The sequence below is a fragment of the Brienomyrus brachyistius genome, chromosome 19 (genome assembly GCF_023856365.1).
Source record: "Brienomyrus brachyistius isolate T26 chromosome 19, BBRACH_0.4, whole genome shotgun sequence".
In the NCBI taxonomy this organism is placed as follows: domain Eukaryota; kingdom Metazoa; phylum Chordata; class Actinopteri; order Osteoglossiformes; family Mormyridae; genus Brienomyrus; species Brienomyrus brachyistius.
The window spans coordinates 21148791-21165136 of record NC_064551.1 but is presented as its reverse complement, the minus strand read 5'-3'; the positions used below and the strand labels follow the sequence as shown (position 1 = coordinate 21165136).

At 52.1% G+C, this 16346-nt stretch overlaps 1 protein-coding gene across 7 annotated transcripts in view; it reads right to left on the bottom strand.

Annotated features, from left to right (window-relative positions):
- Window positions 1–16346, bottom strand: part of LOC125714795 (nesprin-1-like) — a 133906-nt gene that overhangs the window by 86810 nt on the left and 30750 nt on the right. For all 7 annotated transcript variants that reach the window (XM_048985768.1, XM_048985767.1, XM_048985770.1 and 4 more), the window contains 29 exons: window positions 16104–16306; window positions 15851–16015; window positions 15053–15205; window positions 14825–14968; window positions 14245–14412; window positions 13004–13162; window positions 11520–11684; window positions 11289–11423; window positions 10608–10766; window positions 10276–10478; window positions 9522–9630; window positions 9141–9305; window positions 8594–8761; window positions 7776–7943; window positions 7013–7153; window positions 6694–6854; window positions 6454–6604; window positions 5900–6127; window positions 5476–5574; window positions 4735–4922; window positions 4308–4431; window positions 3732–3898; window positions 3303–3456; window positions 2566–3194; window positions 2264–2443; window positions 1285–1435; window positions 983–1141; window positions 213–395; window positions 21–122 (listed from right to left, as the gene is read on the bottom strand). In XM_048985768.1, coding sequence (XP_048841725.1) covers window positions 21–122; window positions 213–395; window positions 983–1141; window positions 1285–1435; window positions 2264–2443; window positions 2566–3194; window positions 3303–3456; window positions 3732–3898; window positions 4308–4431; window positions 4735–4922; window positions 5476–5574; window positions 5900–6127; window positions 6454–6604; window positions 6694–6854; window positions 7013–7153; window positions 7776–7943; window positions 8594–8761; window positions 9141–9305; window positions 9522–9630; window positions 10276–10478; window positions 10608–10766; window positions 11289–11423; window positions 11520–11684; window positions 13004–13162; window positions 14245–14412; window positions 14825–14968; window positions 15053–15205; window positions 15851–16015; window positions 16104–16306 — 5081 coding nt within the window. The remainder of the gene's footprint in view (window positions 1–20; window positions 123–212; window positions 396–982; window positions 1142–1284; window positions 1436–2263; window positions 2444–2565; window positions 3195–3302; window positions 3457–3731; window positions 3899–4307; window positions 4432–4734; window positions 4923–5475; window positions 5575–5899; window positions 6128–6453; window positions 6605–6693; window positions 6855–7012; window positions 7154–7775; window positions 7944–8593; window positions 8762–9140; window positions 9306–9521; window positions 9631–10275; window positions 10479–10607; window positions 10767–11288; window positions 11424–11519; window positions 11685–13003; window positions 13163–14244; window positions 14413–14824; window positions 14969–15052; window positions 15206–15850; window positions 16016–16103; window positions 16307–16346) is intronic.

The window sequence follows — 16346 nt, the reverse complement described above, 5'->3', positions numbered from 1 at the left end:
GTTTGGAGGTCATCACCCACCTGCAGCTCAGATGGGATCTCCTCGTTGCCTATGAGCTGCCTCAGTTCTGACACCTTCGCCTGCAGCTCCTCCAGCTGTCGCTCTTTGCTCTCCATCTCCATCTGGAAGAAGATTGGCTGCCTTTCAGCCATGCAGAAGCAGACCTAAGACGAAGGGGAGAGTCGACCGCAGGGGCGGCCCAGTGTCCTGACCTGTAGCTGGGAGAGAAGCTCCTCTGCGCGCTGGCTGTCTGTCAGGTTGCCGAGGGTCTCGCTTAGTTCCACCGCGACGCCGCCGGCCCATCTCTCTATGTCCTCTGCCGCTTGCCGTAGCTCCTCCCAGAGCTCGGCACTCCTGGTGAGACGCTTGATGTTCTCGTCAATCTTCTCAGACACCTGAAGGGATGTAAGGGGTATTTCAGCATATGTGCATTTATTTATTTACCTGACTGTTTTCCTCAAAGCCACTTACATTATTTTACAACCGTAATTCAGTTTATGTACTGAAAAATGGTAGTGCAGGAGTACTCTTGATAATAGTTCATGGGAATTTTACTTACAGAACTACAGGAGAGGAGATGAGACCAACCAATCACATTTCTTGACTCCTCCTCCTCTAGTTGCTTGGACTCACCTCCTCTGCAATCTGATTGGTTATCACTCTGAACCAATAATTTTTTTCTTCTGCCCTCAGAACATTTTTTGTAAGTAAAACTCTCATGAACTTGCTAATAGCTATATATATATAACACATTTAGCTCAATATAAGAGCTAATATCCAAAATAACAGCAGTAAGATCGATAAAGTATAACGTCTCACTAACACTGAAGAAAATTAAAATGTAACACAGGACTATTTATAATTCTTTAGAAAGTACACTCTTGGTAGCACCACTTTCCTCTAAATGGAGCTTGAATTAACCAACAATTCCCTTGAGGGCCCCATGTACATGAAAGAATGACCAGCAGGTGGAGCCACTCACATCAAGCCAGTGGTCCACCACAGCTTCCAGATCCCGCCGGAGCACCTGGGGCTCGCAGTCAGGGATGCTGCTCAGCTCGCCCAGCAGCTGCCTCCCCCTGCTGGTGAGGAGGTCCAGGTCCTCCTGGCACAACACCATCTCTGCCTTCGCCGCCTCATGCTGGAAGGCCCAAAGATGGAGGACTGTATGAATGAGACTGCTATAGCACACTGTCAGCGACATCTCCAATTTCTCAAGGACTTAATATGACGAATTTATTGAACCAGCTGGTCTTCCAGAGCCAGTGAATGTTGAGTTCTGACCCGTGACAATGCTCTCCTGATGTCCTCTGCGTCCTTCAAGACCGATCTGATCTCCGCCACGCTGCTCGCTTTCTCCGCGATGCCTCCGATAGACGATTTCAGGCTCTGGAACTCCCTCAGGCCGTCCACTAGGAGGCAGCACTGGCCCTGCCTGCGGGGATTGATATTTGGTGGGAATACACAAAGGGAAGCACACAAATATGTGCTTGCCGCACCCGCGCAGATTGAACTCTGCTGTCAAAATGCACAGACGTCCACTTTAAGCTGACTACTGCCTCCTTTATTTTCAGCTGTGATAGATGGAGCACATGAAGGAAGTCGGACTGAATTCCTGCGAGGGATTAAGGTCCAGAATCCTATACAGCTGTCCTATATTCATGTCTTTACACTTAATTTCATACAGACAATTTGAACCACTCATTCTCTTTACCCCACTATTCTTGGTCAAATCCATCTGCTTTTTATCTTTTTCGCTTTCCCAAGAAGGCTGTACCAAAGCAAGTTAAGCTAAAGCAACGAGTCCTTCCTTATATCTCTAGTCCCTAGACCATCAACCCAAATTAATTTAAGTTTTACGGATGGGGGGGAAAAAACGAGATTTTAACTCTGTACTATCTTTAGACTTAACACGAGTAATGTTTCCAGGTCAAGTATAAATATTATGCAGGAAAGCTGCCCACTTGTTGAGTCTCCAGCTCAGCTTGACATCCAAAGAAGGGTGAGGAATGCAGGCTAAGATAAACAAGCAAGGAATTTGTATGAGTGTGAACTCAAAAAGGCAGAAATGCATCCTTGCATTAGTGTTGGGGTTCAAGAAACTATTCTAAAGCTATGGTACAATACCAAAATGTGGAGAGACTGAATGCTTTCAGTTTTTTTGATCCCGGCTGATTGCCAGCTCAGATGTTGCCTCCCCTTGTTCCTAGCAACAGGTTTGCACATGGCAGTGCAGACGGACTAACTCCTTCGTGCCTCTCACCTGTCAGACACCAGCGTCTTGGCAACCTCCCAGGTGGCCTCCACAAGGCTGACCTCCCTGAGAGCCTCCCCCGCCAGCTCCGGGTCTCTCTGGGCCAGCTGCTGGCCCCTGTCCTTCAGCCACTGTTCCTCGTGCTGGTGCGAGTGCAGCTCCTCCTCCAGCTGATTGTAGAAGCGCAGTCTACCAGAAACACGGCGAGCAGCAAGCAGTCAACCAGACATGGGTTTTAGTCAGATGCAGGTCAATCAGGTACAAAGGCTAATCTCACGGACCAATTGGATTTGGATCCGATTCGGTCATACCTCTGCTGGAGGGCTTGGAGGCTAGGCTCCTGGAGGCCATGCTGCCCGGCCTTCTCCTCCACCTCCTGAAGAGTCTTCAGTAGCTGTTCCTTGCGCTGGCGGAATGTGGTCCAGAGAGCCCCCAGGGCCTCCGCCTCGCTCTGTCGAGTTCCCAGGAGACTGTGAACAGCCTCCATGGATGCGGCCAGGGCGTCGGCTGAAGCTCGGCAGGACGTCCGCGGGCCTGTCCTGGCCTCCCGCAGCTGCCAGCGGGCCTTGCTGAGGCTGCCGTCCACAGCCACCGCCTGCGCCTCCAGGCGTGTCAGCTGGCCGGCCGCCGCCTCCAGCTCCTGCCTGAAGACCTCGCTCCGGGCCCTGTCCCAGCTGCCGGCTCCCTCCAGAACCTGCCTCATTCCCTTCAGCAGCTGCTCCGCTGCGCCTCGCCCTCCCAGAAAGGCTTGCAGCTCCCCCAGGCAGTGGCACCTCCGCTCCAGCAGCTCCTGCGCCTCCACATAAGGCTGCAGGCAGTCCTCCCGTCGTCCCACCAGGAGCGGCTGCTCCCCCGGCTCGCACGCTGTGCTCAGCGTCTCCACAAGTCCCTGCAGGCTCTCCTTTGCCTCTGTCTTGCCCTGCAGCGAGGACTCCCCCTCCTGGTGGGCAACCGACCAAACACAGTGGATTAAACACAAATCAATCAGGTGTGACGGTTAATTAAACTTGCGGGCCTATCACGCACTGTCCACAGCCCTGCATCGTACCTTGACCTGGGCTTCGGCTGCCCCAAGGTCCGTGATGTCCACATGGGTGGAGTCATGCAGGCCGGCCAGGAAGCTCTTGGCCCACTGGGAGAACTCAAGCAGGGCGTCCTCAAGCCGTCCGACCTGTTGCATATGGGTCTGCAGCTGCTGGATCCTGTGGGGAAAGAGGGCTCACAGTCAGGGTTAGGTTAGGATTTTTAGCCTTAACTTAACCCAGTCAAATATGAGAAATAGTTATACCAATTTAGACCCGCTTAAGTTAAAAGTACTTTTATAGCTGCCTAGGATCCAATCGCTACAAGGGCAAACCTCCCCCACCGCTCCGATTAGTGAAATCTGTCGAGCAGTATATCCCGCAATAAGACATTAAGTAGTGAAGGGCTACTGTTTTGCAGGAAGCAGGCCTGATTCGGCTGCCCCCCCTCCCACCTGCTGGGTATAGCCTCGGACTGTGCCCTCCACCTCTCCCTCAGCGTCTCCAGCTGGGCCGTGAGGTCCTCTGCCTGTTCTTCTGATGCCGTCGGGCGCAGGGCCGCTACCAGGTTCAGCAGCTCCCCATGGGCAGACTCCTGGGCCGGGACCTCAGTCTGCAGGTCCTGTATAGCAGGTGACATTTAGCGCTAATCCAGGCATAGGACGCTAAGGCTACAGCGGATGCTGCATCATCGATGATCTGGTGCATTGAAAGTTAATCAGCAGGCTAAATGCTAATGCTACAGTCATCTGCTAGATGCTAATGCCATAGCCACCTCCTGGAAGCTAATGCTACAGCCATCTGCTAGATGCTAATGCCATAGCCACCTCCTGGAAGCTAATGCTAAAGCCATCTGCTAGATGCTAATGCTACATCTCTGAGATGTTAGGGCTACAACCATCCCTTAACTACTAAAGCAACATCCAGCTCCAAAGGCTCAGCTCAGCATGAGCATGTTTTTTTGGTGATGAGATGGTAATGTGTGACATGGGTTGGCGCATCTGACCTTGGCGATTGCGAGCCCCGCTTACCTGGAGAGCTTTCAGCTGGCTCTGCAGCCTGGCATTATCCACAGGGAGGAGATGGCCCTCTGAGCTGGAGGCAGCCTCTTGCTCCTCGATCCGGGACTGGAAGGCGGAGCGCTCCTTCTCGTATCTGCGTGGGACAGACGATTGGCTCATTACATGGCAGGAGCGGGACCATAGTGGGCCATGTGCAGACGGACCTCAGATAAGCGGAGCTTCCCTGTGTCAGCGTTCGAGCTGTAATCACAGCCAGGCAACGCCTGTCAGTGCAATTATGGATGAGGCTTGGGGGGGGGAATTTGTGATGTGCCCCCCCCAACCTGTGCCTGTCCGTGGAGGACTCAAACGGGGGCATAAAGAGGCTGGCCTATCTCTCCCAGCCATGCGACGCTGCACTTAATCCCCCGTAGCCTGACCTCCGCTGCCCACTTACCTCTGCCACAGGGACAGCAGATCTTCCAGCTGCACCTGCTTCTCCCTGCCCTGTAGGAGGCGCTCCTCGTGGTCACGCTGCAGCGAGGTGATCTCCTCGTCAGCCTGCTCCCGCTGGGCTAGCCGGCGTGCGCTGCCCGACAGAGTGAGCAACGCAGCCGTCAGCTGCTCCAGGGACTGGGTCACGTCCTGAATGGGCAGGGGGGCAGAAACCCGCTTAGTGTACGTGCACTCGAACCCGGCAACGGACGCAATCACAGCAAGGCAAAGCCAGTTCGCATTTTCTCATACAGAGAGGTATGTGTGTTACAGAGTGCTTAACAGAAATAAGAACAGACATAAGTTAAAACAAATACAAATACAAAATTAACGTATAAGCATGTAAAAGAGTAAAAGAATACAAATGTCCAAGATCATTTAATGAAAATGAATTAAAAGCTGTAGAGAATAAAAGAGTTTTCAGTCTTTAAGCTGACTATTGTTGAAGCTGCGTAGTATCTAAACTAAACCTTTCACCATGTTTAGCTTTGGTTTGGCCATGACTAGCTGACCCCACCGATATAAGATACCCATTAGACTTGTATTCTTCGAGCATCTCGCAAATACTTCTTGGTCGTAAAACATGCAATGACTTGTAAGCAGCGTATGTTAACGTCACTTCTCTGATTAACTGGAGCCAGCGTAAGGACACAGACGTGTGGTGCTCTGATCACCGCGCACACGCATGGCAGCGGCGGTTTACCGTGTGCTCCTGTAGGGCCTGGTAGGCGTCTGACGAGGAGCCGCACGCGGACACTGGCCGCTCCAGCCGCTGGCCCAGTGTGCTCATGGTCATCCGCGCCTAGCGGGGAGAGCAGACCGCCTCAGTACTGCCCGCAGGCCACTAAGAGCAAATGCCACGTGTGACTAAGCCAGTAAACACAGCACCCTGTGTGTGGCAGCACCAAGAAAAGCCAGAGTTGGACTCCAGGGTTGTATATGGGCGAGGGGGGGGGGGCACAAGGGCATTGAAAACTAATTAGTGTCTGGAGTGATCCTTCCCCGGTCAATGACCAATTCAAAACTGATAAATTATGTATAAATTATGGCCACCCTTATGCCCCCCCACTTTAAAAACTCCCATTGGTATTTAAGCTGATTGCAAACCAGGGCAGGGGGGGGCGTACCTGTTCCAGGCTGTCGCTGAACCTCTGCAGCTGGGCCTGACTCTCCTCCAGTTGCTCGTCCCATCGGCCCACGTTCCCGCGGAGCTCCTCCCAGTACCGGCCCATCCGCGTCAGACGCGCCTTGACTCGCGCTGCCTCCCCCGCCGACAGGAAGCTGCCCAGAGCCTGGGACTCCGCTTCCATCTGGGTCAGGGCTCCTTCCCTCTCCTGCAGGCCGGATTCTGCAGCCTGGATCACGGCCAGGAGAGATGCTCTCTCAGGCTCCCTCACAGTGATGGGAACATATTATCGGGGAAAAGTACGACTGCGCGCCCTGCCGATGCCAACAGGGTGGAAAATCAGTGGAAACCTTGGTTCTGACTGACAGTGAGGAACTTCACAGCTGTAAGACAGTGAGATACTGCCTATGAATGACTGCGGAGAGAGACTGTCCTCCTTGGCTGCTGAAAAGTGATGATATTGACAAGCATGCGCCCCCCCCCCCCCCCAAGACCCCTCCCCCCGTCCCCGCACATGCTCTGCTGACTGAGATCCCAGACTTGTAGTTCCCATACCTTCACAGTACTTCTCTGCAGATGTAGAGATTCAGTAGAGGCACCAAGAGCATCAAGTTCCTTCTCCCTCTCGCCGATCCATGTGGAGAGGACCTCAAATTCATGGTCGAACTTCTCCCACTGAGTCATCGCCGCTTCCAAGGTCTCGATGCTAACGTTAGAAACACAGGAACCTTGCAGTGAAGGGAGGAATCATCCCAAGACGCGGTGAAGAGTGGGCGTCAAGCTGGGGGGGCTTACTCTTTCCTCAGCCTGGCCCCTACACGCTCCACCTGCTCCTTGACCTCCTGGGTCCGATGCTGTAGCCGGGTCTGGTTCGCAGAGCCAAGCTGGATCTCTACTGCCCTCTTCAGGAGAACATGAGTCACTGCAGCCTGCTCCTCACTCTGTCTGTACAGGTCCTGTGCACAAAAGGACAAACAGTTAAGCTCAGGAACCCGTGTTTGATTTTCATAGCACCTCCCACAAGCCCTCTGAAATTTGCTGGGTTAAGCACAACAAATTCAAGTCTCAAGGAGTCATATTACGTCACCCCACCAGGTGGCAGTGTTGTACACACCTTAGTTTGTTTCAGCTCAGCCAACATGCTCTCCAGGCTGCTGAAGGTGAGCTCCCTCTCCAGGGCAGAGTCAGCACGGCTCACAAAGTCCTCCGCTGCCCCTTGCTGGCTCTCTATCTCCTGCCAGGCTACCAGAGTCTCCTGCAAGTAAGAAAATTAGAACACATTACCGACCTTGTTAGTGGACACAGTGGGACAGATCAGAAATGAACACACACACCAACACACAGATTACTGACAGCAACAGGGAAGAAAAAGAGAGAGAGAGAGCGACATAAACACACAGATACCAAAAGCAATGACAACATGAAGATGAAGAAAATAATCAGGGGGAACGAACTTGAGGTCAAGGAACACAGATATAGACGTTATTGACAAGCAATAGGAGAATCCACGAAAGATCAGTTATCTGGGCTAATGAACACACACACAGAAAGATCAATGTTGGAGGCACAGTCACAGATCAATGCCAAGGCTCTAGATAATGCATATAAATCGATATTAGAGACAACGTGGAAATGAAGGCACCTCTTGTCTGCATGGTATTTCTACGTCAGCTCTAGGTTGAGACCCAGCTGTCGGTGATGAAAAGCTGTACAGTGGGGTCTGTCTGAGGTGGATTGTGACAAGACTAGAAAGGGAGCTGCCCTTTCTGTAGGCAGGGCCCAGACTATCCAGCAGAGGGAGCTGTGATAACTGTCATGTGCAGAAGAACTGGCTGGGCACACGTGTGAAAGCTGGGGTGAAAGCGGGATGAGGTCACCTCTAGGAGGCGCCGTTCTGTCTCGGCGGTCTGGACAGCAGCACGGAGCTCGTCCTCCAGCCGCTGCCGCAGCATTTCGTCCGTCTTCCCCTCCGTCTGCAGCTGCCGGCAGCGCGAAGCCAGCTGCTCCACGTCCTTCCTCCTGGCCTGCAGGTGTGCCATCTGTTGCTGTAGACGCAGACGCAAATGCAGAAAGGCAACAGTAAGTTCGTGGGACGGCACAGAGCAGACACAAAAACCGACGTGAATGTGCGAACGAATAGATGACGTGTATGCAAGTACAAAGGCAGAAATGCATCTAATGTAGACGAAGGCAGATGCAAAATTAATGTAGTCAGAAATGCAAATTGGCTACCCCTTCCCTGCAAATGCAAACACCAGTACAGACGGAAAACCAACACAGAAACAAAAAGCGAACAAGTGAACAAATATGTCCATTGATGCAAAACAGCATAAACAGCTGCAAACACAGAGTCTGACAGATGTAAACTTATAAATAAATGCATGCAAGTAACAGCAAATCACACGCCGTAACAGTAACTCAACATGCTGCATGTGTGCGACCAAACAATCTGAACTGGGCCTTCGATTTCTCCCATTTTAATCATCCCTGGGGCACCTAAGAGGACCTCAATGCCAGGAATGCATCCATAATGTGACCTTGGGTTACGAATCATCTTATGTAAATGTATTAGGCCTCAGGCCTTTATTAGATGCCTATAAGTTCCTTTTGCTGCTCTAATCACAATGCAGATGGTGTTTCTGTCCAATCAGAAGATGGCTAGTGTCTAGCCGAGGAAGACGGAGGTCCATCTCACCTGATGGGTGAGGAGATGCTGCTGGGCCTGCCTGACGTCCTCGGAGTCCAGCACTGCGGAAGTCGCCAGTCTCACCTCCTCCTGAGCCTCCTGCAGCTCCTCCACAGCGTGCTGGATCTCCACACCGAGCTGAATGCGGTTCCCCACCATGGACAACACCTCCTCCAGCTGCAGAAAGAGAATGAATCTGAGCTTCGCCACACGGCTGGGTTTCCATACCCGAGGCTACTTCAGGAGATGGTCTAGCCCAGTCTGGAGGTCCTCACAGGGACCGATAATGTTGACTGACGTTCCGGAATCACAGCGGCTGCTTTCAGGCAGCCTTTTTCATGATCCTGACCCAAAGTGTCATAACATCTTGCACCTTCACATATTTCTAATCGACAAGACCTATAAATCAATCCCTACGGTCCAATTAGTGGGAAAGCTTTATGGAGGCCGTGCAGAAAGTGCCTCCCCTCAACCCGCTGATGGGATGCAGGGATTGTAAATCAACAGTTAATTCAACAAGCTCTCTGCAGACTGCAGGGGGGTGGTGAGGGCGCACCTCAGGTAGGGAGGAGAGTAGGGATTTGTAGTCAGCAGAGAGCTGTGCGAGGCCGCCTTGCTGTTTCAGCGCCTCACTCTCGGAGCAGACCTCCAGCAGCGCTCCCAGTCGCGCCTCCAGCCAGCACAGGTTCTCCTCCTGCTCCTCAGCCTCGCGCTGCAGCTCCTGGAACACAGGGGGAGGTAGGCATAGGGGGGGGTCACCCAAAGTCAGTGGTTAGCAAAATAGTTTAGGGCATGTTTGTCGGTTCAAATCCCAGCAGGAGCCATGTGTCGACATTATTGGTCTGAACATTTCCAGTGAAATACTCCGGTGTGGAAAAAACACCATATGCTCCGCCCAAACCCCCCCCCCCCCCCCATATGCAGAGCACATGCTCACCTGCACCGAGTCCTTCACCTGCCCATAAACGCCTGGATCACCCGCCTGTCTGCGCAGCTGCCCCAGCTGCTCGACCTTCGATGAGAGCCAGGCCGCGAACTCAGAATATCTGGACAGGATTTATACAGATATTCACATCCCATAAACATCAGGCCATTCAGACTGTTTTACACACTGCAGTCTGTTGCCTGCAGGCTAAAACAATGTATATTTATCCATCCATCCATTTTCCAAACCACTTATCCTACTGGGTCATGGGGGGTCCGAAGCCTATCCTGGAAGCAATGGGCAGGGAGCAACCCAGGATGGGGGGCCAGCCCATCGCAGGGCACACTCACACACCAGTCACTCACACACACCTATGAGCAATTTAGCCACTCCAATTAGCCTCAGCATGTTATTGGACTGTGGGTGGAAACCGGAGTACCTGGAGGAAACCCCATGACGACATGGGGAGAACATGCAGACTCCACACACATGTGACCCAGGCGGAGACTCGAACCCGGGTTCCAGAGGTGTGAGGCAACAGTGCTAACCACTGCACCACCATGTATATAAACAACACCAGTATATAAAATTTTTTTTTATATTATTTATTTTTCTTGATTCCTCATATTTTCACTGTACGATGAACATGTGACTTACTATAAGCCTGTAACTTGTTTCTAAGTATTTCTCCCTCTTGCTGGACAGCCTATGGGGATGGGGGGGTGGTACCCCTGCCACAGTGGCTCCGCCTTCATCCCGCCCTCACCTGGTGCTGAACTCCTCCCACTTGTCGGGATGCTGCAGCAGCTTCTGATAAGTACCGTCCACCTGCTCCATGGCTTTCGCCAAGGCCACCCCTGCGCTCTCTGTGGTGCGGCGGGCAGAATCGTCATCTGGAAGATTCTGGCACAGGTCCTGCATGTACTGAAGCCTCTTCTCACACTGGGTGCCTCGCTCGCCAAAGAAGGCCTAGAAACACACATAGCCACTGAGATCAGAGATCTTCTTCCACAGAATGCCATCCGCGGTAAGGGCTCGCAATTAGGGCACACACAGACACCCATGACCCCAGTTATTCCGCACTGGGCATCCTCTCACCCGGTGTTCCCTGATCAGCCTCTCGCTGCCGGTCGTGGGCAGGGCCTCTTCCTCCCGATCCAGCTCGGCCCGGCACTCCTGCAGGTGCCCCATCAGCCACTCACGCTCCGCCTCCACCCGCAGCCTCAGCAGATGGAGCGGCGCCTCAGTATGGACGTCCTGGGGAGCACAACAGACCCACATGTCCTTCTGTCACCCAGGGCAACAGGCAAAGAATACACTAGACCAGACCTGGGAAAAAGCTGGTCATGGGCGGGGCTATTGTTACTGGTCCAGGTGATCATGTTCAAGTCCATGAAGATAAAAAGATTTTTGCTCTAAATGTTTCTTCTAATTAACAGAGTAAAAGACCACTATTGTAGTTTTCAAGAAAAATAAAAATAATTCAAAAAAATCACAAGTATCTAGGCCTGCACCAGACAAAACAGGAAGTCTGGACCTGTGTGTCACTGTACCGTTATCAATTAGATGGTAATTATGCAATTATGTAAGAATTGTAATTTTCCTCTACACAATGTCATTCTACCTAGTTAGCTGGAGGGCAGAGAAATTAAATGGGAGAAGATGGAGTCAAAACGGTGTGGATCTCCATGTTGGAAAGGTGTGTGTGTGCAGGGATCGTCCCGCATAAAAACACTTCAAAGGGGGGGGTCTAGACTCCCGAGGTGGCTCCGCCCCTACCTTCCACTGCCTGTGCAGTTTGTGGACGGTCTCCTGCAGGCTCTGCTGCTCCTGCTCAGGTAGGATGTCTGTCAGCTCGTCGCAGGCCTTCAGGAAGGCATTGAGCACGCGTTGGTCCAGCTGGCCAAAGAACGCCTGCAGGGGTGGAGTAGAGGAGGTGAGAGATTGGGTGTCTGGCACCAGGTGACTGTGGCTACATGGCCGGACGGCTCGCTGAGAGCATTTCCGTACCGTGTGCTTCTTCAGTAGCTCTTCTGCGTTGCCTTGTTCCTTCAGTGCAGCCTGGGCCACCTTCATCACCTTCTCCAGCTCAGCGTGGGACTCGTCCCACCTCTTCCTCAGGCTGCTGTTGGCTTCCACATGCCTTCTCCACTCACTGGATTCCTTCTCCATAGTCTGAGGACCAGAAATACTTCTGCAATTAATCTCTGGTGCGCCCCCTAGGGGCCCCAAACTCATCCACGCCCAACCGAGATTATCACTTCTTGTGAAAGTAACTGAATGTATCGAAACCTTTCCCGTATCAGAGCCAGAACCAAACTCAGAATCATTACTGTCACCTGACCTAAGATCTAATTTTTATCGGCACAGCTTGCTAGCGCTGGAGACCCCATGACATGAGAAAGCTAACACTCAAACAGGACACACAACGGAGAGGCGTAAACACAAGATTAATACAGCAATTTGTGCAAATGACAAATGTCGTCAAGTGGAGTAAATGCAAGGTATGAGTTTAATACAGTAGTTTGTGAAAATTGAAGTAGCAAAGTAGTCAGGTTTAGGCTGTATTTCAGCATAAAAAATTTCTGGGGCATCATATTAATCCGATGGTTATGACACAGTCAATACTGGACCAAACCCACCTGTTTGCTGATAGAAAATAAAGTTTTCTCCTTGGATCAATCTCACCCACGACGCAAATAAACTCCACCTATGTGCCAATCTGCCAGAAATGAGACCCAAACTGCCTCTACTCATGGACCAATCCCATCTCCAAAATAACCCAAACAGGCTCCGCCCATGGACCAATCCTGTCTATACACCAATCCAAACAGGCTACGACCAAGGACAAATCCTATACACACCAATCCAAACAAACTCCGTCTGGACCAATCCCGTCTATACACCAATCCAAACAAACTCTGCCCATAGACCAATCCTGTCTATACACCAATTGAAACAGGCTCTGCTCATAGAGAAATCCCATCTCCCAAGTCAATTTTAAATTGCTGTTATCTATAATATTACTGTAGCGTCTCTCCTGGGCCATGAACTTGCATCTGTCAGGTCACAGGCCCACGTTAGTCTTCGCTACTAAATTACATTTCAAAAGAGCTACAGAAATCCATCAGCGGGGCCCTGGAGGCCTGCAGGGGATCCATGCGGGAGGCAAATTCACCAAACCTCAAACTGGCTGCTAATTTCCTTCACAGCCATTTCATGTGTTTTAATATTAATTAAACCCCATTATTAATGATAATTTGCAGGCTGGGTGAGGTCAGCAGAGGGGGGGGAGAATTAATTTGAATGCCCATGAGGGTAACTATGGTATGGGCGCCCCCACACCACAGCAGGTCATTAGCCTTCCTTTTCCCAGAAATTTTCCATTAGGTGGTTCTAAGGTCTCTACATTTATTGGAGTTTCTATGCTGCGAGATGAGCACAAAGGCTTCACCCCCCCCCACCCCCCAACCCCAGGCCCAGGAGACTCTTGCCTGCAAGGTGGCCTGCAGGTCGCCGACTCTCTGCTGCAGCAATGCCGTGTCGAAGCCCTGCAGAGCTCTGCTGGAGCCCAGGGTGAGCTGCAGGCTCTGCTGACTCTGCTGCACGGCCGCAAGGCTCTTTCTGCCCATCTGCTGAAGCGCAGCCAGATCCTGGGACACGGGTGGCGGGTGAAGGCAAAGCAGGCATTATGTGGCCGAGGCCGGAAGCACGGTGGAGCACAAAGAACCAGCAATGAGTGCATGACCTGCAATGTCATGGAGCATCATTCCCCCGGTGCCAATCGATTCACATCCTCGTGCCTCCCTGCCTCACAGTGCCGTGTTTATATTTCTGCATGGGCAGGGAAGCCTCCACACATTTAATTTACTGAACAGATGCTCTGGATAAAGGTGAGCTGCACCTCTGTCTTTGGGGGAACAGGGTCATGAGGTTGTTGGAGCAATTATGGGATAAGGGCCTCGCTCAAGGGCCCAACAGTTACATCACTCACTCACTGGGAATTGAACCACCAACCTTCTGAGCTCAGCATCCGAACCCGCTGAGTCAAATACCCCCCCCCCCCCCAGAAGAAGACACCATCCCGTATGATTCTGTGAGGTTCTAGAGGCTGACACAAGGGTCCCCATGGTGACCACCACTCATCCCGGCAACCTTTACCCAATAGCCTGTCCATCATAATACAATCCGTGCCATTCAGCTAACGTCGAGGCCTGGATTTCGAGCTGAGATATCTCCCGGCGCCACAGGCCAGCTGTGACTGGGAAGAGGAGGCGCTCGCTAAACCAATCGTAATCAGACCCCGCAGACGGTGACCCTAAACGTGCTAGCGCAGCGGCTAATCCGAAGCCTTTGTCCCCCCTCAGGATCCGGCTTATGAACACCGTACTTGCATAAACTGCCTTCCCCAGTTGCCGGTCTGAGACGCCCCCTGCTGCCAATGCCATGCAGCTTAGCCCTGTTTCTTTTTTCAGCATTTAAGCTCCTGCCTCCGGCTACCAACACGCACCATTAATTACCCTGCATCAATCAGTCCTTAACTGATCCCTCCAATATTTAACTTGTCATTAATAAAATGGCACCAATCTTTCACGAATGTAACGAGTGTTTGTCGAAAATAAGTTTGATGTAAACATCAGGAGTGTCTCAGATGCAAAGCAAGATGGGGATGATGGGAGGGGAGTCCCCCCCTGCCTCCCAACCTTATGTATCCATGGCAACACTATCTGCTCACCTGACACTTTTGCTTGATGTCTCCGGACGCATCCAAGTCCCGGGATGCTGTGATGCTGCTGGCCCTCTCCACGGCCTGGTAGAAACCAGTGATCTGCTTCTCGGTCTCCTCCAGGCTGGGTAGGAGGGCCTGGGACTCCCTGAGCAGGGGCAGGTGCTTCTCCCTCACCTGGAGACAGGGGGCGACAGAGAGTCGAGCAGGGTGAGACGGGGAGGGCCCTTTCATACCACAGGCATGTTCCGATCTAGCCCTACTCAGAGGGAAGCGAATAGCTGCATCTTTCAGGCTTAATTCTTTAAATAGTTGCACCAATCTCATTAATTATATACAGTATAATGGCTTCCATGGTACACTGATGCATTATATTCAACATTTATTCACAAACTTCATCAAAGATAGTCTAGACAGGCTAGGGTTAGGTTTTCATTAATTGAGGACAACCTAAAAATCAATGCAAGCCAAATTCTGTGATTCACTCTTCTAATCAACAGGCTCGTAGCCACATAGACGCTCAGAGGTCAGCCAGAGTACAATGATGGCTGCCAGGGTGGGGTGGGGGGGGTCGGTATGTAAAGAACACCTTGCTCAGCTGCTCCTTTATGGTCGCCATGGTGGCCAGCATCTGCTCCGCCTCCGTCTGTGGGCTGTCTTTGGTGAGCAGCTGAGCGCTGCGGGCAGTTGCCTTGTACTGCGCCTCCGCAGCTGGGAGTTTCTGCCTGATGTCCTGCGGGTGTCCAGAGGAGAGTTAGCAAGAAGGCCGGCGTCAGCAGTCAATGACCAGTGTGGAAAATCAGGGATGGCTACCTACCTCCATGTCCTGGACAAAGGCTCTGATATTCAGGAAGGACACTTGCACTTTGGATACCATCTTGTCATTGGCCAGCTGCAGGAAGTCGTTCAGGGAGGAGACCCCGTCTAGGTAATCCTTCCTCATCTTGTCCACCTCATCAGCCCGGGCATACTGTGCGGCAGGGACATGGCGGTGAATGAGGCAAAGCCCACCTTTATCATTGCAGCAAAGCCTCTTTGTGGATTTCCTTGGGGAATCTATTACGACAGCGTTTGCCAACCCGGTCCTCGGGGACACACAGACGGTACACTTTTTGCTTCCTCCCAGCTCAGAAAAAGTATAGAAGTGGACTTGTCTGGCAGGGAGCTCGGAGGGAGCAAAAACATGAACCGACTGTGGGTCCCTGAGGCCGCGACACTGTATTACGATAATCACTGGGATGCAAATATCTGACTTTTGCAGTTTTTGTCTGGTGACATCCCTTCCTATCCTGACCTAGACTTTAATGAAATATTATTGCTCATTTTGTGGTCATTGTATGGCTGGTCTACCCGGTACTTGAAGCCATGATTTAAAGCTGAACAAATCTTGGTGGAAATGACCAACAATGTTATCTCACACACATTGTCTCTTTACCCTCTCTTCTCCTCTGACTGAATCTTACAGTCTCTGCTTGAACATGACAGATCCAGAGGGTCAATGAGGCAGTGATGCATTATCTAGGAGGCCTTCTGGACCACGCTGAAGATCTCCCACCATCTCAATGCGAGCAAGTTCGTCGCAGTTAAGTTATGCAATGATGAATATCTTAGAGACCTGCTTGACTCTGACGAAGAGCTCCCTCCACCGTCCGTTCAGCAGGAGCAGCTGCTGCTTTAACTCCCGAGACACCGTCTCATCGCACGTCTCGATGAGGAAGTTGCCGGCGTCATTCATGGCTGCGTGCTGCTCGATCCAGTGAGCCAGGTCCCGGAAAAACTCCTGGAAGCAATGGGAGACGTGAGGACGGAGCTCTGAGGTCGGCAGGGGGACGACATGCCGTTTGTCGCGGTATGGGGGGCGGGATTACCCGTCTGGCGCTCTCGGGTTGGTTGAGTGTGCTCTCGGCGTCATCCAGCCAGGCCTGCAGGTGGGCCACCTTGCTGCTGTACCTCTCCCAGTTGGACACAACCTCCTCCAGCATGCTGCGCACGCTGCGCAGCTCCACAGACAGCTGCTTCCACTGAGCGGAAGTGTCACCCAGGAAATGGCTCACGGCCTCCCGCTCCTCAGCTGGAGATGAATAGGGGGGCATTTTGGGGGGGGGGACCGG